This window comes from Anopheles ziemanni, chromosome 3, assembly GCF_943734765.1.
Source record: "Anopheles ziemanni chromosome 3, idAnoZiCoDA_A2_x.2, whole genome shotgun sequence".
Classification (NCBI taxonomy): Eukaryota; Metazoa; Arthropoda; class Insecta; order Diptera; family Culicidae; genus Anopheles; species Anopheles ziemanni.
The window spans coordinates 80,639,403-80,661,706 of NC_080706.1; the positions used below are offsets into that span (position 1 = coordinate 80,639,403).

At 47.3% G+C, this 22,304-nt stretch overlaps 1 protein-coding gene across 1 annotated transcript in view; it reads right to left on the bottom strand.

Annotated features, from left to right (window-relative positions):
• The window catches only part of LOC131285582 (uncharacterized), a 40,902-nt gene that overhangs the window by 2,436 nt on the left and 16,162 nt on the right, over nucleotides 1–22,304 (bottom strand). Inside the window, exon 2 of the mRNA XM_058314441.1 lies at nucleotides 1,105–1,230. Within this exon, the coding sequence (XP_058170424.1) occupies nucleotides 1,105–1,230 (126 nt within the window). The remainder of the gene's footprint in view (nucleotides 1–1,104; nucleotides 1,231–22,304) is intronic.

Sequence of the window (22,304 nt, forward strand, 5' to 3'; positions counted from 1 at the left end):
GGGAACATAAAACTCGTCGCCCTTCCCCCCCGGAACGAGGGGAGGTGCGCGCAACAGGGGCCAAGAGGAACACTTTGGGCTAAGAAAGTGAAACCTGAGTCGACCCCCACACATACAGTCACCTCCTGGGAAACGCAGCACCCCATCGGGCCTGAAATGGTGGATGAAATGTAAGAGCGGACGATTGTATAATGAAGCATTACGTCCACACGGTGCAGCTTCCATTCTTTGCCTTGCTCAACGGAGATTTCTTGACGGAGCGAAGTGAAGAAAGAATTTCTTTCATCTCAGGAAAAGCATGAAGATGAAAGCAAAACACTTCAACCAGGCTCCGGCTCGTCCCGGGTTGGAGTGGGCGTATGAATGCCCGCAAACATCGTCCCTCATTTGACTCCTCTCACTTTATGTAAGGTCAGTTTAGAGGTACCAACGTTGTTTTTTCTTTTTGACGTTTGACTTGTTTGACGTTGTTGAGATATTGACATATTTTAAATAAAATATTTCTCCTCCCTTCGTTGCGACATTCGCCATCCATCATCTCCACGTCGAGATGATCATTTAGTGAAGTGAAGGTAGTGTACGAAAAAATTGAATTTTTCAACCGCCTACAAACACCGTCCGAGGTATTTAGGGTTCGTTGGGAGAAGCGGCGATTCCCGTGTACCGTAATGTGTTACGCCACCAATCCTCCGTTAGGCTCGATTTGTTAGAAAAGACAACGCACTTCTTCGCCGGTGCTTGCCGGAGGTTAAATGAACCAAAAATTTGCATAATCGGAAAGCGCTTCATTAGTTCGTGGCCGCAAGGGTATGACTTATCGCGTAAATTGGGAGGGTGGGATGGTAAAATAGTGAGTTAGTGCAGCAGGTAGCGAATGAAAATCTTATAATAAACAAATTAAATAAAAATGCTATAAATATAAAACATTCAAAAGCCATACTTCGCGTAATCACAGCGAGCATAAATGTGTGTAGTGTGTGTATGTGGATGCCCTACCCAGCTGCTAGGGTTTCGTCAAGCAAGGACACCCAATATTAGGGGGGATGGATTAAGTATCGTAAGGAGGGTGATCATGGCGACTACGAACACTACACGTATACGTACCTGGGTATCGGGCCTGCTGCGGTGCCAGAGAGGGGTAGTAACAGAAGGGGTGTGTCATGTGTGCTGGAAAGTAATGATACATGCGTGGCGTATAGCTCGGTGGTGCCGTAACCAGTGCAACGCGATCTAGAAAATTAGGAGCAGAGAAACACAACGGTATTGGTTGGTTTTTGGTTGGTTTGTTTGTTGCTCGGCTTTTTGCCCCGTCGTTCAGGGGGCGAGTTCCCGGTGGAGGGGGGGAGAAAGGATGGAATTGGATGAGGGTTGAGGTTCTTGCCTCCTCTAGTGGTCCAATATCCTCCGTGCATGAAACCGACCGCTGATCGTGCAAAGTATGTTGAGTATGTGTAAAGGTTTGGGTGATGGTGAAAAATGTACAAATTTGACAGTGACCGATGCGTGGATAGGAATAGTAACGTGAAAAACACTCTTAAAAATACATAAACCAAATGATGAGGTGATTTGTTATGGCCAGTTGCAAAACAAAAAAACATTCCACAAACATGAACACACTTAAACATAACGTAAAGCCATACCCGCCTGAAACCGAGACATCAAAACACCAAAAATGTAAAAAATAAATTAAAACGAATAATAACCGCAATCAACGCCGTTGATAGAACATCAACACCTCGCCATTATGTACAATTTATTTACACGAACGTAACGATTTAGAATCGTTAGGGACGCGAATGAGCAAATCAGCAAACACTAGCAAGCGAAGGGTTAACGAAAGGGAGTTGTTCGATTTCAGTCTAACAGTTTCATTTTATGGGACAGATACGATCGACATTGAGCCAGCTAACGAGCTGCCTGTGGCTACATTGGCCGAAGAAGGTTTACGAGTCAAAAGTGTGTTTGGGAAGAGAATAAAACTCAAAGAAATGTGACTAAATTATGTTGAGAACGACTGTAAATAGCAAACAAAAGATAAATCGGAAGCTCCAAGAACACATCATTAAAGTAGAATCCAGTTCTGAAAAGTCGACCAAAACAATAGATAATAATCTTACATAAGAAGTGTTAATGAAAACTTTTGATGGTTCCTAATTCCCTTCATCCCTCCCTTCCGACTAAACAACTGCAGTTATTCCATCGTAAAGCAAACAACACCAATCTGCATTTTATGGCAGACTATTAACTTTATGGCGAAGTGCATTTGTTCGGTGCAGCGCAACGTTCGCCACCGGAGCATGGACAAACATTTGATTCATTATCACCAACTACCACCGAGCAGCTCGCTTCTTCGCCCGGGCCAGCCCACGTTGCGAAGTTGCGTTTCGTGGAAAAGCTTTTTACTTTCCGCACAAACATGTCATCGACGCAGCATGTCTCGGTGTTTGCATGTGTTCGGGCGGCGGGCTGGAAGCTGCGAGAGCTGGTGCCTGGCGGTGGAATATGCATGTTCAACAACGTGCTTCTGCGCCCCAGAGCCGGGTGGAGGGTTATCGGTCCACGATGCGATGCACTCTCTCGATGAACCGCATCGAACCGGGTTTGGCGAACGGCGGTGGCCCGGAGTTTTCCAACCGCGTGCATTGTTTACCGATGGGTCCTCTCCAGGGAAGGGCATTAATATTCTAGCCCTCCTAGCCGGCTAGACGGTCGTCCTGGCTGGTCGTGCGAAAAAGAAATGAAAGGCGACAAGGCGCGTACACAAAAACTATGCAAATACGCCGGCCAATCGTCGTACGTACGGGGCACGGGTAAAAGTGCCCCTTCGCCGAGCGAAAGGGGACGGCCTGCGATGCGTTAGACTGTTGCACGGTGCGCTGGCATTCCTTACTCTCCCGATTCCGGCACTTAAGGCGTCCCCGCGTGAGAAGATAATGAGCGTGACTGGTTGGGGACTGTGTGTGTTTTTTTTCCTGCCTGCATTACCTTCCTTACGCTGGCTTTTTCTTCACGGCCACGTTCAACCGCGGCGTGTCAGTACGTCAGCGGTGACAATACGGCACCCTCAACCCCGTTGGCATTAGCATAATGCGCCGATAATCAATATATCCGTGCGCGAAACCATCTCGCGCCATCTTACGGTACGAAAGACTTCAACCTACGGACAAACGACGAACCGCACGGAGGCTCCGGTGGGATTGTTTTATAAACAAAATAAAAAAAGGGAAAACGATACCTGTGGAATAAAGGAAGGATGCAAGTCGGAATGAAATGTGCCGTCCAATGTGATCATTCCAGCCGATTTCCAACGGTGTCAGCAAGCGAAACACGCGTTCCGCTGCCGGGACGATAATAGCGCGAGCAAGTTAAAAATAATTTGAAAAAAAAGAACGGAGGTTACAAAAACAAACACATCGGTCCGGGACCTTCTTTCCCCGTTCGGGGCCACTTTTTTCAAGAGCTAAGCGGAAAAGAAAACCACCTTCATCATGCATCGACCCGGCACGGGTGGAACGACAGAGGCTGAAACGTGCGACTAACAACCATGAAAACTATTTCAAAAATTCGCACTCCACTCTCGTGATTGGTTTTGGTGTATGTTGTTCTTGGCTCAGTCCACCCGGAATGCCATCCCCACCGACGTCTCAAAACGGATGCAGATTTTTCTGCCGCCCTTGTCGCACCCGAACGCAGGTGATGATGGCAGGAACATTATTCATCGCGCGTGTGCTTTCCGCACAGAAGATTCTGCAGAGGTCATCCCATCCATGCCACGGGCGGGAGGGTGGGGCGAGTGGTGCGACCATGCATAAGTGACCACCAGCGCCGGAGGACTTGAGGGTGGGCAGAAAAATTGCGATAATTTCAGCGCTCAAGCGAGAGGATAATTTATTGTTCCAAGTCGGTAGGGGTTATGGGAGGGAAAGGGGAATGGTGGTCCGAGGCATGGAGATAAGGAGTGACCCTGGGCGAGTGGATGGTGGCGAGGTTAGGAACGCAACAACAGCAACAACAACAGAGCGAACAACATGTACGCTCACGCTTCGTACTTGACATCCCGCCGGCTTCAGGTCTCGCAAAAGGGTCGCTGAACTTCTTCCCCACTCTTCACGTTCCAGGAATTCAGAGGGCTTCGGAGAACCTTCCGCGCGACAGATAACACGTAACGCCGAGGACCTCTGCCGTCCCTAAAATACCGTAGCCAGCCACGGTGGACGAATCTGAGCCGCATCTCGCTGCCCATTATCCGAACCTCTTCCGTCACGATCGGCGAGTCGCGGCGCGAGATGAGATTAATCGTCGGCTCGGGTGTCGAGGATCGCGCCTGCACCCATACCGGGCCTCAACCTTGGCATCCCATCTTCGGCACGCCCGTGACCTCCGGACGAGCCGGTTCGGGTCTTCTTATTTTGCCTTGCTCAAACTCGACTCACTGCGAAAGTCCTTCCTCATCCCGCCTAAGGTTGCATCATCACCCACCCGGTGACGCATCTCTCCGCCCCCCTCTCCCCCCTCTCTGGGTCGATGAATCCTTCCACGACGGTCAGACACATTCCTTTGCTGCTCAATTTCAGGAGTTAAGGGAGTTGCGTTCGTTGGCCACCGATTGGAAGGCACTTTTTGACCGATCGTTACCGGTCTCGATGGTCGTCCCGGGAGGTGGGGGGGGGGGGGGGGGGGGGGGGGGGGGAAGTGGAGTGAGGACTCTCCTGCGGATGGCAGCGCAAATTTGGACGATGGTACTTAACACGAACTCAATCAGTACGAACGAGAGAAGCGAACGTGTTCGCGTTTCATTTCAACAGACACGCAAACGACGGTAAACATAATAACACACCATTTAGTGGCGGTAATCTGACAGAATGCAGTTAACACGGGAAGATTTCTTTACGTGTTATTCTTTGGATTCAAACGGAATGCTTGGGGGTTGAATTCGTAAACATTTGTTTGTATTTTAAACATACACCTCATTTTGTCAGATGCGGACTACCAACAAAACGTCGAGAGTTCAAGTACTTTAAGTCAATATAAGGAGAAATATTTTTATTTCGAAATGTATAGCATGGTTTATGATCATACGTCTTTGAGGAACGTTAACACAGCTTTTTACTGTTATGTTTTTTTTATTTCATTAACATTTCAAAACTGATTGTTACCTCTACCATTTACAAGGTAGCATACAGGGTTAATATTTATGTAAATGTCTTGCTTTTGTTTTACCTATCCTTTAGTCGTTAAGAGGATTTAATTCAGATGGAATGATTGAAAAAGTGGCATACATTTAAAACTATATATAACTTAAAAATAATAACTTTCGTTCACGTAGAACGAAAGAAGTAACAAATAACATTGGAATATAGAGTCCTAATTAGTGTTGTGCCTAATGAATCTGTTGGCGAGATTCATTCATACGAATCTTTCACCTAAGATTCCTTCAAATGGATTCATGAATCTTTGCGAATTCGAATCTTCAAAGCTTAATGAATCTTTCGAAACCTTAACGAATCTTCATGAATCTTTCATGGATCTGTCACGAATCTCCCCGATTCTTTCGTAGGAGTGGACAATGCGACCAAAAACAAAGGGTCCCTCAACCCGTTTATGGCTGGTGACTTTCCATCAGTTGGTGTGTCTTTAGAATTTAGGATCTCTCGACGAAAGAATCATGAATCCCTTATAAGGGAGAGATTCATTCAGTTTCATTAATCTGAATCAGATTTACACAACTCTAGTCCTAATAATTTTGCTGTGAACAAATTTGAATGAATAATAACAATAAAATCATTGCGATAAAAAAATGTGAAGGTCACGTATAAATTCATACAGATTTCGTAATAGATGGCAATGAATACAGAACGTTTCCTTTCTAGAACGTGTGCTTAAAAAAGGTTCTGGAAAATAAGAATAAGAGTTTGAAGAAATTTTCCAGATGATCGTTTTATTCACGTTGACATTAAGGAATCTCAAAAAGTGTTTCTCCGTCGAGTAATTATCTGTTTCGTGTAAAATACCAAACAGAGTGCTAATAATGAAGATGTTTTCCCCCCGAACATGACTGGCGACTAGCGCTTCGAAGGAGGCTAATGAAGATCGTTCACCTCCCGCCCGGTACGCGTTGACACCGGGGTGATACAAATGACTGGCGAGAAGGACGGCGGATGCAAGAGGGTTGCCATTTAGTCGAGACTGCCGGCGAAAGTCACCCAGCCGCATGCGGGTCAGAATGGATCCGTTCCGGCGTTCATTAGTCCGGCGGAGGAAGGGGACGACATTGTGCTTTCAGGGTCCGTTGACACGAAACCCCGGCGATGAGATCTCCGAACGGGTGATGTTTGTGTGGCCGTTAAGAAACGAAAGGAGCGCAAATCGTATTCTTTCATTGAAACATCGACATGCGCTGATGACGATGTTGGCTCGTGGTGATGCCGATGGTTTCACGATGGTCATGGTGATCGCGATACTAATGACGCTGCTGCCGGAGAAATGCTCCTGCGAGAGCGAAACGAAAACGAGCAGCAGCATGGAAAAACAAAACCACCTCGTCAGTCGAATGACGAGCAGAAGATAATTGTTTTCCACTCTACTTGCGCTGAGTCGCGTGAGCTGGGGGAGGGGGTTGGCTGGTTGGTTATGTCTGTGGGAGGACTCTCCGAAGTGCATGCCGGTGGCGCATACCGCACCTTTCGGTACAGGGCTTTGGCGTGTGGCGCAATTTTCTTCATGTTCGTTTGCGCTTGGCGGCGCAAAAGGCGTCGGCGGTTTGGGTGCAGCTTTCATAGTGAAAATCGTTACCCTCTCCCCCCCCCCTGCCTCCTTCATCTCACCCTTCGCCACGGCCTGGGGGAGATGCTCGCGATAAATCGTCCCTCCGTGCAGAATGAATGATTTATAGACGTTCATCAAACGGTCGATCGGCGAGCGAACCGAGATGCGACGGTTTTATTACCGCTTCTGGTTACGATCTCGCCCGCGGTTTAAGTTTTTGGGAAACAGAAATCGAATCGGCGTGCATCGATCGTGCATCACGGGATGCTCGGAATTGGTGCAACCGAGCGGCGTGGAGAAAGGCGCTCGCTGGATCGAAGCAACCGTGGCCATTTTCACTCGTCGTTTTTACGCCCGAACGGTTATTTGTTTGGTTCGTTTTATGTCCGAGCTGCCGTTTCGAACGGAAAACTGCCCCACAAATGAATAAAACAATTACGCGCAGTGAGAGGAGAACAGGGGGGCAAAAAAACTTTCGATAAACCTTATCAGCCAACCGGTACGCAAAGCGCAGCATCGCAATCGGTATCGGTTGATGGCGCAATCCGAAATCCGGCCGAAACGCCAGCCGAACGGAACCAAACGCAAACGAGCGCGTGTGATATGTTTGGTTGGTGGCCGTTATTTTTGTTTTTCAGAAATCATTGCTGTCGTGAAGGATGCAAAACGAAACCGTCCCAGAGGGGGGGAAATGAAAGAGAAACCTCATTTGGTGCCATGCGTTTTTTATTCAGCGTGTGTGCAACTTTTTTTCCCTTCTGCTCGCCAAAATGGCGCAGGAAAAGATGCTTTGGTTTATCTTTTCTTTTTGGTGAACCCGGCAACAATTTGATTGATTTGTTCGCGAAGCTCGGTCTCGAAATTGGTTGCGCAACGTGCTCCGTCATCGGTGCGCGTTGATAAAAGCCACGCTCGGGTTTGGTTGGAAGATGAAGACATTTGGCAATTATCGGGGATTAAATTTGACATTTAAGATCGCTTCCTTGCTTGGAGTTGACGTAAACCAGGGGTCGACAAAGTCAACCATCAAAACATCTAAATCCGTGTTGGCTTTTGAATGATACCACACATGGTTTTACCATAAATGAATGTTAAAACCAATTTTAGTCAACTACCTCGAACAATTTCTTTGAACTTTTTAAATTATTTTTCAAATATAGGCCGTTTAAAAATGTTTTAATTTTATGTATCCTAACCGGAATCTGGTTCACAGTATTCAAAACTTTCCGCAACTGAGCTATCGTTTTTTCTGAGTGTACTTAAATAAGGTATATATCAGGCTTTTTTTATTGTAAAATATTTGGATTGTAGGAATACATTCAAGTATAACAAAATAAATAAGTATAGAAGGAAACAAATGAGAAAAATGAATTGTTATGATTTGTTTTTGCTTCAAATGTTATGAAAGAAGCTTAATATTTTAGTAAATTTTAGTAAATGGTTCAAGGAAAAACTTGAGCTATTCTAACTCATGTCATTCATGTAGGACACTTTAAAATTTAAAAAAATTGGTGAATAACATTTAAAAGTGACTTAATAGCACTTTCAAACCATTAAGCCAATTGTTGGTAACCAGTTCTGATAACTTTTTACTAATCAGGGCCCTTTCGGGAAATGTGTGCCAACCCCTGAAGCAAACGATAAGCTCAGGCCGAGAACGTTGATGCAATGTAATAGGATTATTTAAGCTTAAAAATAAAACGTGTATCAAAAAACTTCAAATTCATTGGACACAATGTGTTAAAAATGTGTGCTTTAATATTTCCTGTCATGCTTTTCGCGCAACAAAAGATTTTGCTGTGATTATTTTGTTTACGGTGAGCCCCTTACGTTCAAAAGATACCAATCATGCCCCATGCATTAATATTTGTCCTGCGAAAAAAACAAATGTTGATCATATCCCGCCGTTTAGATGAACGCTTCCGAAGGACGATAGCAGGGAGTAATTATTTCACGCTCACTAAGCGCTCATACTGGTTCCGGTAAGATGGCCCCCCATGTCACTAGAATGTTCTTCTAGTTGATAGAAGTTGGATAGGCTTGTCTTTCAGTTTTATCTGTCTTTTCAGAACATTACAATGTTTAATTTTATGTTCCGTTCCGCAACAAGGTAGGGAAGGAAAATTAATCCACGCACGTGTGCATTCAGTGTCACTTGCGAAAGGTTCGCCGTTTGTCTTCAGCGTTTTTGATCGTCTGATTTGAACTGAAGCAAGACGGCGGTTGTTCAACAGTAATCAGATTATCTGGATTATATCTTGAACTGGTTGTGTTTATGTTTGGGAACGTTTGGTGAAAATCAAAATAATGTTGTATGTATTGCTTGATGTCGGCTTTCCGTACAATGCTGGCCCCGGCAGAGAGTTCATCCACCCGAGTCCGACAGACCTAGCATTATCTAATCCCTGTGGGGTTTTTCCACCACCTGCTGCAGCTGGCGTTTACCGGTTGGCCTATTTCCATGGCCGCGCTGTTGCATCGGTGTCTGGTTTTTGGCTGCAGTTGGCTGCACATTTCCCCGCCCCAAGAAGCCAAGAATGCAACGGTAAAGGAAAACTCCCCCACCCCCCCCACACTTCCGTCTTCGCGGTCGACGATCGTAACAATATGTGCCCGTCTGCCCGTGCGATAGCGTGATTTATGGAAGGTAAATTGTACCACTAATCGCTCCACCCGGCAAGAACCTTCTATGTGTGTATACATTCACCCTTTTCCTGTCTTTGGTTTTGCCACCACCATCACCTTTTCCCCTGGATAATGACCGCCTGCCGGTGCATTATTTTCGCGCGTCGATTGTTTGGCTACGGCACTGCCGATTCTTCTCGTTCTTTCCCCTTATTTTCTACTCTGCGATAATGTTTTACCTTGTCTGTGTATGCTGTTACCTTTACCTTTCCCGAAAGCCAAAGCATTTTATGCGCATGATTTCCGGTTTATAGAAATGAAAGGATTGATCAAAATCCGTCGCAACAATGTAGCTTGTCCCCATTTAGTCTCTTCCCGTTGCCTAACATCACTACAGTGAAATGAACTCAGTGCCGTCAATTTTGTCTAACACGAAAATGATCCGTATCGGAACCTGGAAAAAGGTGGAAAGTCTTTCTCTCTCCCTCTGTTTTGTTTTGTACTGCGGAAAAATGGATGAAAATTACTATTATGATAATTTTCCGGTCGGTCGCCAGCGCGCCAAAGTTATGCACCAAAGCTGAATAGTGGGCTTTCGGTAATGATGTGTTTTGCGTCTATGTGCTTGGGTTGGTGTTAGTGAGTAGGTTAAGAGGTGGATGAGTGATCCAGTCATTTTCTGCAATATTGGAAGAGCTGCTGTCAAACATAGTGTTTTCCAACTGCCACGAGGATAAAATCCACATTCATATGCAGGTCACCGTTTCCTTTACCTTTAGCTTCAGCTTCAAAAGGCGCCATGATAAATGCATTTAGGGGAAAGCATCTCATTACAGTGTAGTTTTTGGGTTATCGATTCAGAAAACGCCCTTAAGTCCGTTCAATCAATCCATTACATAAAACATGCGGAATTGATCGGAAAATGGAACCCACCATCAGATCCAAATGTCAGGTTTTTCTACGAAACCATTTTTCTTCCTAAACTTCTTTGAGGACGGGAGTCCCCACCATCACCGGCGAGAAAGCAGGGCCTTCTTAAACCATTAATGCCCAGATTAAGCGTTGTCAAACCCACCCAAGATGCCTTTCTCCACGATGAACACCGTTGGGTAAATTTTTACGACCTCCCAGACTATCGAGTGCTGAGGTTCTGACATTCAGCTACGGCACAAACGTTTAACGGAATAGCTTTTAACACCCGGTGTGGTCTGTAGATAGTGGGATACCATCAACGATAGACAGCCATGTCTAGTGAAGGAAAAGTGTGCACCGGTCATTACTCAGGTAAGTTTGTTGGGACATTCTTGGGCCTGAGTCTCGCGAGAATTGACCAACAGATATAATCCTGTCTTTTTTCGCTATTCGACTTCCGGTCAGGCATCAAGAACCTCATGAAGTCTGGGAATGCCAATCACTTGGCAAGTTACTACTGCAAAGTAAGACCACCAACGCGGATTCTCACGTAACTCCAACATTGGCCACGACTGGTAACGACTCCCATGTAAAAGCAAGAACCTCCGCAAGCACTCTCCAAATATCCTCTGGCAATAGCGGTACGTTCGATGCATTTAAATTTTTTCCTACCAGTTATCGGCATGAAAGTGTCAAACTCACGTTCTGAAGTTGTGACTTTGTGTTTCTGTCTTTTTCTGAAAATATATCACGCACATCCCGGGCGATGTCTTCCTCTGAATGGTTATGCAACTAAGGGACGGACGAAGAAAGAACAAAAAGGGAAGGCAGCGAGTCTTTATACAACAACGAAAACCAACCATTTATGTTGTCCGGAGGTCGTTGATGCACCCGCCGGGTTAAATGTGCATAATTTATGTACCATTTAGTCGACTCATAACCGCAACCTGTCTTGCGGCCATGTTTAAGGTTACGCCTGCACTCTGACGCAATGGGTGTGAAGTTGCCTGTTGGAGCGGGGTTGGGATCAGGGCCGTTGAGAGGTCAGTGAACAAGCGACAGAAGGTCTGGTGCCGTTTCGAAGGTCATCGTTGTGTTTGAAAGGGAGGCGTTCATATTTCTCTTCCCGTGTCATGAGCCCCGCCGAAGAGACGTTGGGAATGTTAAGTAGCTCTTGACTTCTTGCGGGGACTTTCACACTCTCCTCGTACGATCGAGCTCGATTTAAAAGAAAATCGAAAGAAATTTATCCAACCTACCGTCGACCATCGAAACATCGGTTCCATGGTGGTTGGCTAGCGGGCTCCCAAAGCAAGGACTCATATATCCATGGAATCTACCGAGGTCTGCGATGTTCTTTTCCGTGCCTTTCCTTTAGATCTTTCTACCCTCGAGGGGTGGGAGCGAGTGAAAGCACGTCAGGCGAGGTTGTGTGTTGTTGAATGTTTTGACGGTTCACCGAGGCTCGGCGTGGCGTGTTTTGGAAACGGTATCCCCACGTGTTCGCGTGAGCCAGCGATCATAACGCGTTGGGGTGTGTCGAGGCGCATCCAGCCTCGCTGCTTCGCCCAGCATTCGGTAGGCGGGTGGAGTCGTCGTTCATCCAACGCCAAATGTTGACGACGTGAATTATTATGTTTCAACACCCGTGCCGCTCCATCGTCGTTTCTATCTATACTATGTTTCGTCAACAACGCTCGAGAGGCCACCCCCTGATCGCTTTCTTCCCGAACGCTCTCTTGACACCACTCCGTCGTCGCGATCCCTTAGTTTGGAGTTTGATGAACCCTCCACGCCACGGTACGCCTCGCAGTGTGTGTTTCTACCTCTCTCCTTCGAACCTCTGGAAGTGCTGGGATGGCGTCACTGCACCGTTGCATTTCTAGGTTAGATCGACGGCGCCGATCGCACCGATCACCAGAAAGATGGATACATTCCTGACGTTGTTGGACGGCTGGACGGTAGAAGCTCTGAAGGAAGTCGTCAATTTACAGACTGAAACGCTGGATCGAATGGAACTGTGCCAAATGATCGACTCCTTGGAGAAGTTATGCGAATCTCTCACAATTGCTGTCATTCTACTTCAATACCTTGCTTACATAACGGCCTGTCAGCCGACTAGAGACCCGAAAGAAGTTCCTGCGAAACGGAAACGATCGTAGGTGAATAATAGAAAAGGCAGCCTAATCATAACTTTCAGCACAGCCGTGAAAACGTAAACCAAACCCAAATCCGTTCCGTATCCCCGCGGGACGCAGGCGTTCATTGATTAAGCCGTCGTAAATCCCGCCGGAAAACCCATGGCAAGCAGATTCCATTTACGACACCGCATGCACGGCGCGCGCGATAAAACCCCGAAATCAAAGGCATCACAGTAGGCTCCCCTTGAAGGTAAACCGCGGGGTTGTTAGGTTTTGGTTAGTGTGCGAATTATTTATTGCTGGAACTTCGAACCTTTCGCAGCGTCGATTAATACAGCAACACCAAAGCAAACTGTTGGTGAGAGTAGTGAAGCAATCAGGTATTATTTATTTTATGTTTTACATGTGAAAGATCGTTTTCATTTCGTTCCACAGGCTCATGCTGATTAATGGCATATGCACAATTGAGCAGTTGCTGGGATTGGGCAGAATTTTTATTTCTTTCAACAGTCAAACTAACGGTGGTGTTCTGAAGCTTTGCAGATGTGATTTGAGAATGTGATAACAATTTTGAACATCGAACAACCAGCCTCCTGGAGTCGCTCTTCCTATCCACACTAAGAATGTTTACGAAACGGCATTCCCATCGCGACATTGACACCCTTGGCATCGGAAACAACGCAACGGGACCCGGCTATAACAATATGCAGACTTTATCCACCCCGGTCTCTTGATAGGGCTGCAGATAATCGAACACTGATACGGGGTTTATGGACCGGTAACAAGGATTCCTGCGCTGGCATGTTTTACGACGTGCAAAAACGACACCGGTATGACCGTGGCGATAACGAACATCTCGATTCGGGGGAGAGATATTCATAGACCCGCGAGCTGTCGGCCATACGCTGGAGGCGTACGCCATTGCCGGCGGAAACTGACGTTCTCCAACGCACCGGAACCAGACCCTGAGTTGGGGCGTCCGTCTCGCAAGGAGCGAACGAACGAACGGTCGAACAAATGGAGGTAACAACCAATAATCATCATCTTGCCGGTTCGTATGTGAAATGGCACTGCTCTACCTCGGGAATCGTCTGGAAGTCAGACAGGCAACACCCGATAACAGTACTTTAACGGCCCCTTAAACTGGGGCCTCCGGTTCGGAATTGGTTTGTTTGGCTCAGTTTACGGTCGTTTCGTTACGTCCGCGTAACACTGACGCACGTGGAGCGATCGGGAGCGATCGAGCGTTCTGGAGCGAAGCACCAAGTTGAGTTTTGGGAAGTGGCCGAAGCCCGGAGCGAACGTCCAAAAGGCCCAAATGGTGGTTGAGTGATTGTGACAAATTAGAGTCAATTTTGGGGATGGATTTGAAACTGGGTCATATACGCCGTTTGCCGAAAACTGGGCCGTAAGGTGAACGCGGGCGACACCTCGTCGGTTTGGGGAAGTTCCAAACAAATTGTCTTAATGGTCGCCGTTGTCGTAAACCTGATTCGTATAAAAATCTGAACGAGCCATATTTTATCGCTCCGAGGACATCCGAGCTGGTTCGGAGATAAACGATTCTGCGTCAGATCGAATCAGTGAAGAGATGACAAAATAGGTCTGTCGTTTGGGTCCCCACCTGCTTAAGACTGTAGGCACAAATTCTACCTAGCTCCTTCTTTCGTGAGTCTTTGTAGATCTGAAGTTTGGGGAATTCAATCCAACTTCGTTTCCCGTTAGCTCGGCAGCTGTTGACGGTATTCGGTAACTTTGTCTCTGGCCCACTGACTCCGAAGTGAACGCGGCGCGTGCACTGGACTGATTAATGTGCTACCCCGTTCGCATTGTTTCCGCCGGGATGATAAAACTTTCTCTCTAACCGACCGACCGTCGTTTTGTCACGTTGATTAGGTCACACATCTTGAGTCCGCGCTTCAAAAGAGACGCACGTTTGCCCTAGAATACCTTCCGATGATTTTTCTTCGTCGAAGATCCACGCGGAACTCCCGCGCGTCTTCCATTTAATCGATTCCCTACGGTCCAGTTGGCGCAGATACGGATCACTTTCTGCGTTTCCCAGTTTCCCGGCACGGCTTTTGGCGAGAAAATTGACTCACTTTTCCGACCTGATTCTACCGCCAGCTCCACGGCACACACGTTTCGTCACAGCTAATGAAGTTAGCCGGTCGCGTTACTTACTCGGGGAGAGAGATTTTGTGGAAACCCGAAAACCAGCGCCACTCTCGGCTGCGGACGCACGGATTATTCACGGACCTTCGGTCATCCGCAAACAGTCGGTGTGTACTGTACGCCACCGATGAGTTTTACAGAGCGCGGACAGCCCTTGCCCGGTTCGGCAAAAAGGGAAAACTAATAGGCAACCAGAGCGGCCGATGGAGAAGATTAATGGCGTTGCCCGCGTTTCATTGAACGGGCAAAACGTAGGGAGTGAGGCGCACGCTGGACATTATCATAAATTTTGGAGCACCTTCGCCCGGGAGGAAGGAAAAATTACCTCCACGGAGGAAAATGGGTAATGGCGGGCGCGCTAGTTCACGCTTCCCCATCGACGCATGGGGTAAATTAATAATCCTCTCCAGGTTGGTGAAATACGTTTGTGTTTTCATGCACACTACTGCCGCTTTCACCGTGCTTTGTTCGGATGCACTAGACACAGGTTTGTTTTCTTGTCTCTTCAGACCGATCGGAAGCTATCAATAGGACACGACACAAGACATAACCTAAAACAAAGAAGTCACCGAATGAACCTAGAAACCTTCATCTCAGGCCAACCCGAACCCATTCGAGGAAACGGTGCACGAACTATCACGCGGGCATGATCACGTGCGTGGAGGACTTGAAGCCTAAAATCAAGGTCAGGGTTTTTCGAGCATCACATTTAGCATAATGTACCTATATGCATGAGCATTTGAAAAGAAATGGACTGCCGAACCTTGCGATAGATTTTAAAGGTCCAACTTCCAGATAGACTGTAGCCTTGTCTTTGACATTGGACCTCCCCCGCCGGGTGGTCTATCTCTTCCAAACAGTAGAAAACAAAATTCGTGTAAATTTAATTCAAAAGACCAGCAATTAACTGTTTCGCGTCAGCATGTTCCAACTTCGCTGGGAACAACGTTGCGGAACCACAACCGCATCGCTTGGGCGAAACATTGAACATCGATCCGCTTTCGCAACCGCTCTCCTTCTCTGTTTCGCTCGAAACTGTGTGTTTGTGTTTTAATTCCGGAACAGAACAGTTAGACGTAGAATAACTAGACACCGTGGCCCTCCCCAGGGGTTTACCAAGGGTGCTTTCCTTCTCTCCAAAAGGTACCTTCTTGTAGGGAAACCCGGAGGAGATGGTGAAGACGGTAGCGGACGACAATTGGGCACCGTTTGTTTCGTGTTGTGACTCGGCAGTGAAGGAATTAGAAGAATTCATATTTTCCCAAAATTCTCACCTTTCAACGAGTGAACGAGTTACAGCAGCGAAGATTAACGAAGATATTAACACACGACACAGTGGCAGATAATGGACTCTCGGACGATGTTCCTGGTAGGAGATCCATCATAGGTCATTTAATTTCCCTCCTTCCTTTTGTTTTTCGCTGGACCACACGTGAACATGTTGGAAGAACGGCGTTCGGTTGTAAAGAACGTGGTGCTGTATTTCAGCCTCGAGGGAACTCTTTGATTGCTTTCAACTCAATTACTCCGGAGGAAAGAATAGGAACGTCTAATCCAGCCTCTCCTCCGAAACGTTCCGTTCTACTGCACAGCGTTACCCGACGGCGGTGGTTCCGGTTTTCCAGTTCTTCGGCTAGCCGAAGGTGTTGAAAAACGTGCTTTCAAAAAATAGATCCATCCCTGCGTCGAGCGCTCAGTATTTGGGTCAGTAGTCAGAACGGTTCTGGTGCCGCGGGCCAGATTATTTGGGAAATGCGAGAAAATGGCAAACGGGATACACTTCCATTACGCTCCAAGGTGGAGAGATTCAATTTGAAATTAACGGTCTTTTGTTCGAGGGTGGCCTGAAGTGTTTGGCCTCAAGATCACTACGGAACGGCTTTCTTTTTCGCCTCTCCGTTGCATTAAATACTTGCCTGGTGACCTGTGTGGTGCAGTTTGACTCGAAAGTGTCTTGCCTGCAGGTGTTATGTTTGTCACACACTCACCTCAGGTTCGAGAAGGGCTTGGGGAGCCCACTTCTATTTCAATTAACCAACTACACTTCATCCGTGGTGGGTCGCCATTCACACGGGATTCGTTAATTTCACAGCCTCCTGAGTCGGAGGATGTCGCATTTGGCAAGCCCATCGGGTGAGAAACCATGAGTTGACACTTTTGGGCCTCGGTATACCCTAAAACTCAAGAAAGAGGTTGGGAAGAGGGAATTAGAGGTGGTGTACACCCTTCTGCAACAACGATGCCTGTCTGGTCGCGGGTTAAATATGGGTCATGCGCCTTTTGAGAAGGAGTATGAATTATTTATTGCTTAAGCCTAGCGCGTGTCTGCTCGGACGGCCTACACTCCGAAGGAATATGTTCGAACACCCATTTTTGACACATTGAATGGGCTTTTGGGCTTGAGCAAACACACACCGCAGCACACCCAACACCGGAGTGCGAGATTTAGGGTGGACAGAACAACATTCGTTTCTTTTTCTCGTTGCATTGTTATGGCGTCGGTTCCTTTACTTCTTCTTGGGTTCTCCAGTCCTCATCTTTCGCGTCTGTTGCTTTAATCCATTATCCAACCTGATCTCGTTGAAAGTAAAGTCACTGAGGTGAGATGACCGCGCTAGGGACCCTGCGTGAACCCTTTTGGAGTACCGACGAGACTCCGCGGTCGGAATTTAGGATAAGCAACTGTAGTTTTCCCAGCATTCCAACCTTTTTCCTCCCGCCCACCGTTGGTCCCGGTGTGTGTGTGTCCGGTTTAATCGCGCAAGATTGTATACCGCAGAAACCGCAAAACCTGCGAACCCCCTTTAGGAGCCTGAAGCCACCGCGCACTCTCGGGACAAACTTGTTTCGGTTCGGTGGACGCCCGGACGATGGTGGAGCCTCATTCTGAGGTGCAAGCGTGCGTTACATCACAAGATCGCGGTTTCTGCGGATTATGTGACCGACATTCCTCCCGTGCGCCTGAAGTCTCCCCGGATTGAGGTTAGTAAAATTGTGCAGCCACAGCGAATTTAGGACACGCAGGTCCAGAGACTCCTCACATCTCTTTAGCGATGGAGAGTGTCCCTATTTAGAGCCGGTTCGATCCCTCTCTGTAGAGCCGTTCGTCATATGTTAATTATCGTTATTAGTACTAGGCTGGGTCGGTTTGGAGGAATCAGGCTCGAATGACTCCAATGATGGTCAGGCAGCTATCAAAGGCTCCCCAGCATCTCTGCGGAGCCATTTATTATCCATTTACATTTATGACATGATGAGATGGGCAATTAAAAGCAATGAAATTGTTTTCCGAACGCAGAGGCGAAGTTCCGCGCTGAAAGAGTCAACAAAGGCGAATGAGTTTCGTCATCCTTGAACTCACTGACACCTTCTTAAAATTGGATGACTCTGTGTGTTTGTGTTCATATCTGAGACTGACAGCAGGTGTCCGGAATTCTTCCACACACAATCTTCGGTTTGCTACAGGAATCAATTGAGGAACACCTCCGGTGGTCATCGGAACCCAACTGTGTGTAGAAGTCCAATCCCTTCCGATCGGATCCTACCAAACACGATTGTGAAGGCTAGACAGAGAACCTACACCGGTGTTGATCGGTTGATCGAGATTTTGCGAGTCCTCGCGAAGACGCAAGAAGATATCGGAGAGCTCAAGATGCCAGCACGTTCCACTCATAACCTGTGCCATCGAACGGTGTGCACGCACGATCGCGGCCAGCCATAGCCGTTATTGATTCCCCTGCTCATGGTCAGCTCGTCGAGGGCGACCGTCTTGTGGTGCACCTCGCTGAAAGGAGGTTGACGACGTGGAAATCCTGCAATGACTGAGGAATGGGAAGCCGACAAAAGGATCGACTCGGCATTCCACCGCGCTGACGGTTGTGGAATCGCTCGGGAGGATCCGCGGACTGGCAAGGCAAACTTCAGTTGACTTCATATCAGTCAAATCAATCTTCATTGGCTCGTCTTAAGCGACCGGGCGTCGCAGGTGACGTCCGTGGTCGATTTTGTGGCAGGTTTCGTTCAGTTCTTCTTCTCTTCTCGATCTTGTGCGTCGGGCATCATGATCGCGTGCGATCGCGTTCATTCCCCGCTCCCCTTGGGAGTTGTCCGGGACTTTAGAAGAGCATCGCCGATGGAAAATATCGCGTGTGTGCGTTTGTGCTTCGAGACAGAAAGGGCATAAGAATAAAGAAAAACCACAGCAAGAATCTTCCAACACTGGCAACGCATCTGAAGAATGCAATTTGGTTTCTTGTTTTGTGCCGCCGACCAACCGACGCGACTCCAACAGTAAAAAGATAAACGATCTTCCAGCATCCAAACGTAGAGTCGCGCGAGAGATTAGACTGGAGGTCTCCAGAGATCTCTAGTGTGTCTCTCTGACCGGTTTCGTTTTTCGCTCGATTTTTGATTGACGTGCGGACCCCTCGAGGGATTTATGGGTACTTGAGTTCTAAACGGGCGACTACGCAGAACAAAAGTACAAAACGATCCGATGCGCTCCCAACGGCTTGCACACTATATTTAGAAGTGCACCAGCGTGGATCCCCCATGAATAGTGATAGACCCGAGTCGAGTCGACTCGGAACGGGACCATCGAGACTCGCATGATTGATGGCCTCGCTGATCGTAGATAAGCCACGCGGTGATAAGGGAGAGTGTTTTATTTTTAGCGCAAAAAGTTGTCATTATTTTGCGATCAATCAAACTCTCTCGGTACGGCCGCGGGAAAAGTGAAAGAAGAAAAGGAAAACAAACACGCCAGAATATGAAACATCTTCGGGAAGATTGAAGTGTTGTATCCAATCGAGGGAAAACGGTTTGAGGAAAAAAGGAAGATATAGAACAAGCGAGAGAGAGAGAGCGTCATCTGGGGAGCTGTAATTGGTAATGATTGGATTTTAATTGATAAGGATCGTGCGAAACCTATACGCTACAGGATTGCGGGCATTCCTGATGGTAATCACATTATTTCAAGAACAATCAACATCGATCGGACAGTGTGGTAATATTTATAAGCGCTATTCTCCTTCGTTACATGAAAGTTTTCCATTCCATTTGCTTGTTTGACATCACACTTGACGAGGATCGTTCGATTATCACCTTTTGTGTTATTTTTTCACAAATTGTTTTCTTCTTAACTGTTTATGACACATTCCAAGAATTTCTACCCATGAGTGTGTTTTTTAGATCCTATGAAACGCTACTCGGTACAACATCACTCGCTAACGGTGGAAAACAATCCAAAGTTCATTGGTCTAGCTCAATAAAATGCTCAACATTAAGGATGAGATCATGTGAGCGAGTGCTATTAAATGTCGCCACGAATGGCCGGTTCCGGTTGCATCGGCTTCAAACGAAACTGTAAACGGTTGTCGTCTGATTTGAATAATAACCACACTTGGCGTAGCTATCATTACCATTAATTGTTAATGAATAACTTTTCGTCCCTTTCCTTCACACAGCATGTGTTTTCTTTCGTTTGTGCGTTCCTTGTCTATTCCGTGGTACCAGCATCCTTGATAAGGACGGAGCCACCGCGATTAATTAAAAGAGTAATTATTAGCGACGGAATTGACTGGCGATTATTTTTACTGCGTTTGTACAAGGTGGCTTCACCGAAATCGAACGATATTCTCTTCATTCCCTCGGCGACCGTCATGGTGGAGCAAACACAAGAAACGCCCACCGGTCACCGCAGGAAGCGATCGGATCCGTTTAATGAACCAGTAAGCTACCGTGAGGCCTCGCTCGAGTAATGATTTGCCTTTATAGCACCGAAGCAACAGAGCTTCTCAGCCGTCGAAGCGCTGATAAATCTTCCGATTGTTCTGCAAATATTGCACCATTCCGGGGTTTCGCCGGAGTCGGGATAGAACCCCGTGAGCTAGAACCCTGTTTACCCTAACGAGCCGCCCGGTTCAGCCTTGTGTGTGTGTGTGTGTGTGTGTGTGTGTGAGTGGGAATAGATACCTTCGGTGCAATAAATTGATACCATTAAATATTTATTGCTTCCCGTCCTCGAGGCAGCATCGGGCGTAGGCGCTGATCGATCTATCTGCGTTTGGGTTGGAAAAAGTGGAAAACTTTATGATTCATTTGGAGTGGAGCCGGCTTTGGGAGCTGCACGAACCCCATGGTGCATGGTGGGATGGACAAAAGTGACAAACTGCTGTCAAGGCGAGATCAATCTGACAGCCATTGCTTCGGGACTGCACACATCCGGCCGGCAGATGGCGTCGCGTGCAGCCTTAGCAGGGAAGGGGAGTGACGCTAAAAATAGACCACCTCAAGCCACATACACACACCGGTTGGTAACGAGTTCAGTTCTTTTTCCGCTCCCCACAAGCGAGCGCTCGATTTACAATTCAATGTACCGCCACGAGGGTGAGCACGATCGAGAACCTTTCCTCCCTCGAGGGCCTTCTCCTATCGGATGGTAAATTATGCCAATCGGAAAACAATTGTTTATTTATGCGCCTGCGCTTGCGGCGAAGTCCGATTGCCCAGTCTAAGTTCCGTCGCGACTAAAGACTTCTGCTGGTGCGCCGCAGCTAGACGAGCGGTTCCAGTTGGTGCTGGTACTATCGTTCTAACCATCTTCCCGATCAGCGCAGAAGGCAAACTCGAGGAAAGTGCAGGTTAAACGGTCCCAGAACCTGGTACGACAGTCTCGTCCACGATTGTTTATTGAAATAAATTTCAATACTAAATGCTGCGCCTAGTTCTAGTCCCTCCACAAACCGGGGCCTTTTCCTTCCCAACGCACTCCTCGGGAACGGTGATTTGCGTTTTGATTTATTAATAACAAATTGTTGTCGAAAAGGGAATTCATCTTCGTCAAGCGGGTCTACACTTTGGGCTGGAAGGAGGGGAATAAGGTAGGGTGCGCCGGCGAGAAATGGCACGGGTTGCATTCCTGCAGTTTCTGTGGCGAGTCAGTTCGGTTTTTTTATTTGGTTTCGTGGTTTCGGGTTGTCGATCCGGTTTGTTTTTCCTAGCTTTTGAGCCGGACTTTGAAGTTTTGGACACACGTGTTTCGAGCTGACCGGTCGCCGTGCGGTCCTGGGGTGGAAATAGAAACCGGTTCAACACCGGGGTCTCTCTTTGCCCTTGCGGTTTGATTGATCGAAAACGATAAATTTCAATTAATCCCACCAGCGCCCAACTGTTGCGCTAGCCCTCGCTAGAACCTGGTAGCTATTTTTGCTAGCCCCCTTTTTAGTGGGAGGGGAGGGTGAGTAACCGGGAGGCAGTGGAGGAGTGTGGCTAGAAACACCTCGGGAGAACGGACCACATTCCTGCGGAGTTTCACTTCGACACAATTTCGGAGTACATGAACCAATTCCCCAAGCCTAGCCAAGATCATACGGCCGAAGATCAGTTTGAAACGAAAGCATATGGTATCAGATCGAACACCGCCAATGCGGGAAGAATTGGTTTCGATCGATTGCTTAAGATAAGTACCAGCAATGTTATTATCGCACACCAGAAAGGTGGGAAAGAATTTGGAAGAAGCTTGCATCGAAACTCACAAAACATCGACACAATGTTATGCCGAACGTCAGCGTCTCTGAGGTACAAAGGCCGGTCTAAAGCTACCACAACTATGGCGCAGGTCAAGGGAGTCGCACAATTCTTGTAGGTTTCGTCCAGTAGCACCTATTTTACTTAGCTCCACAACCG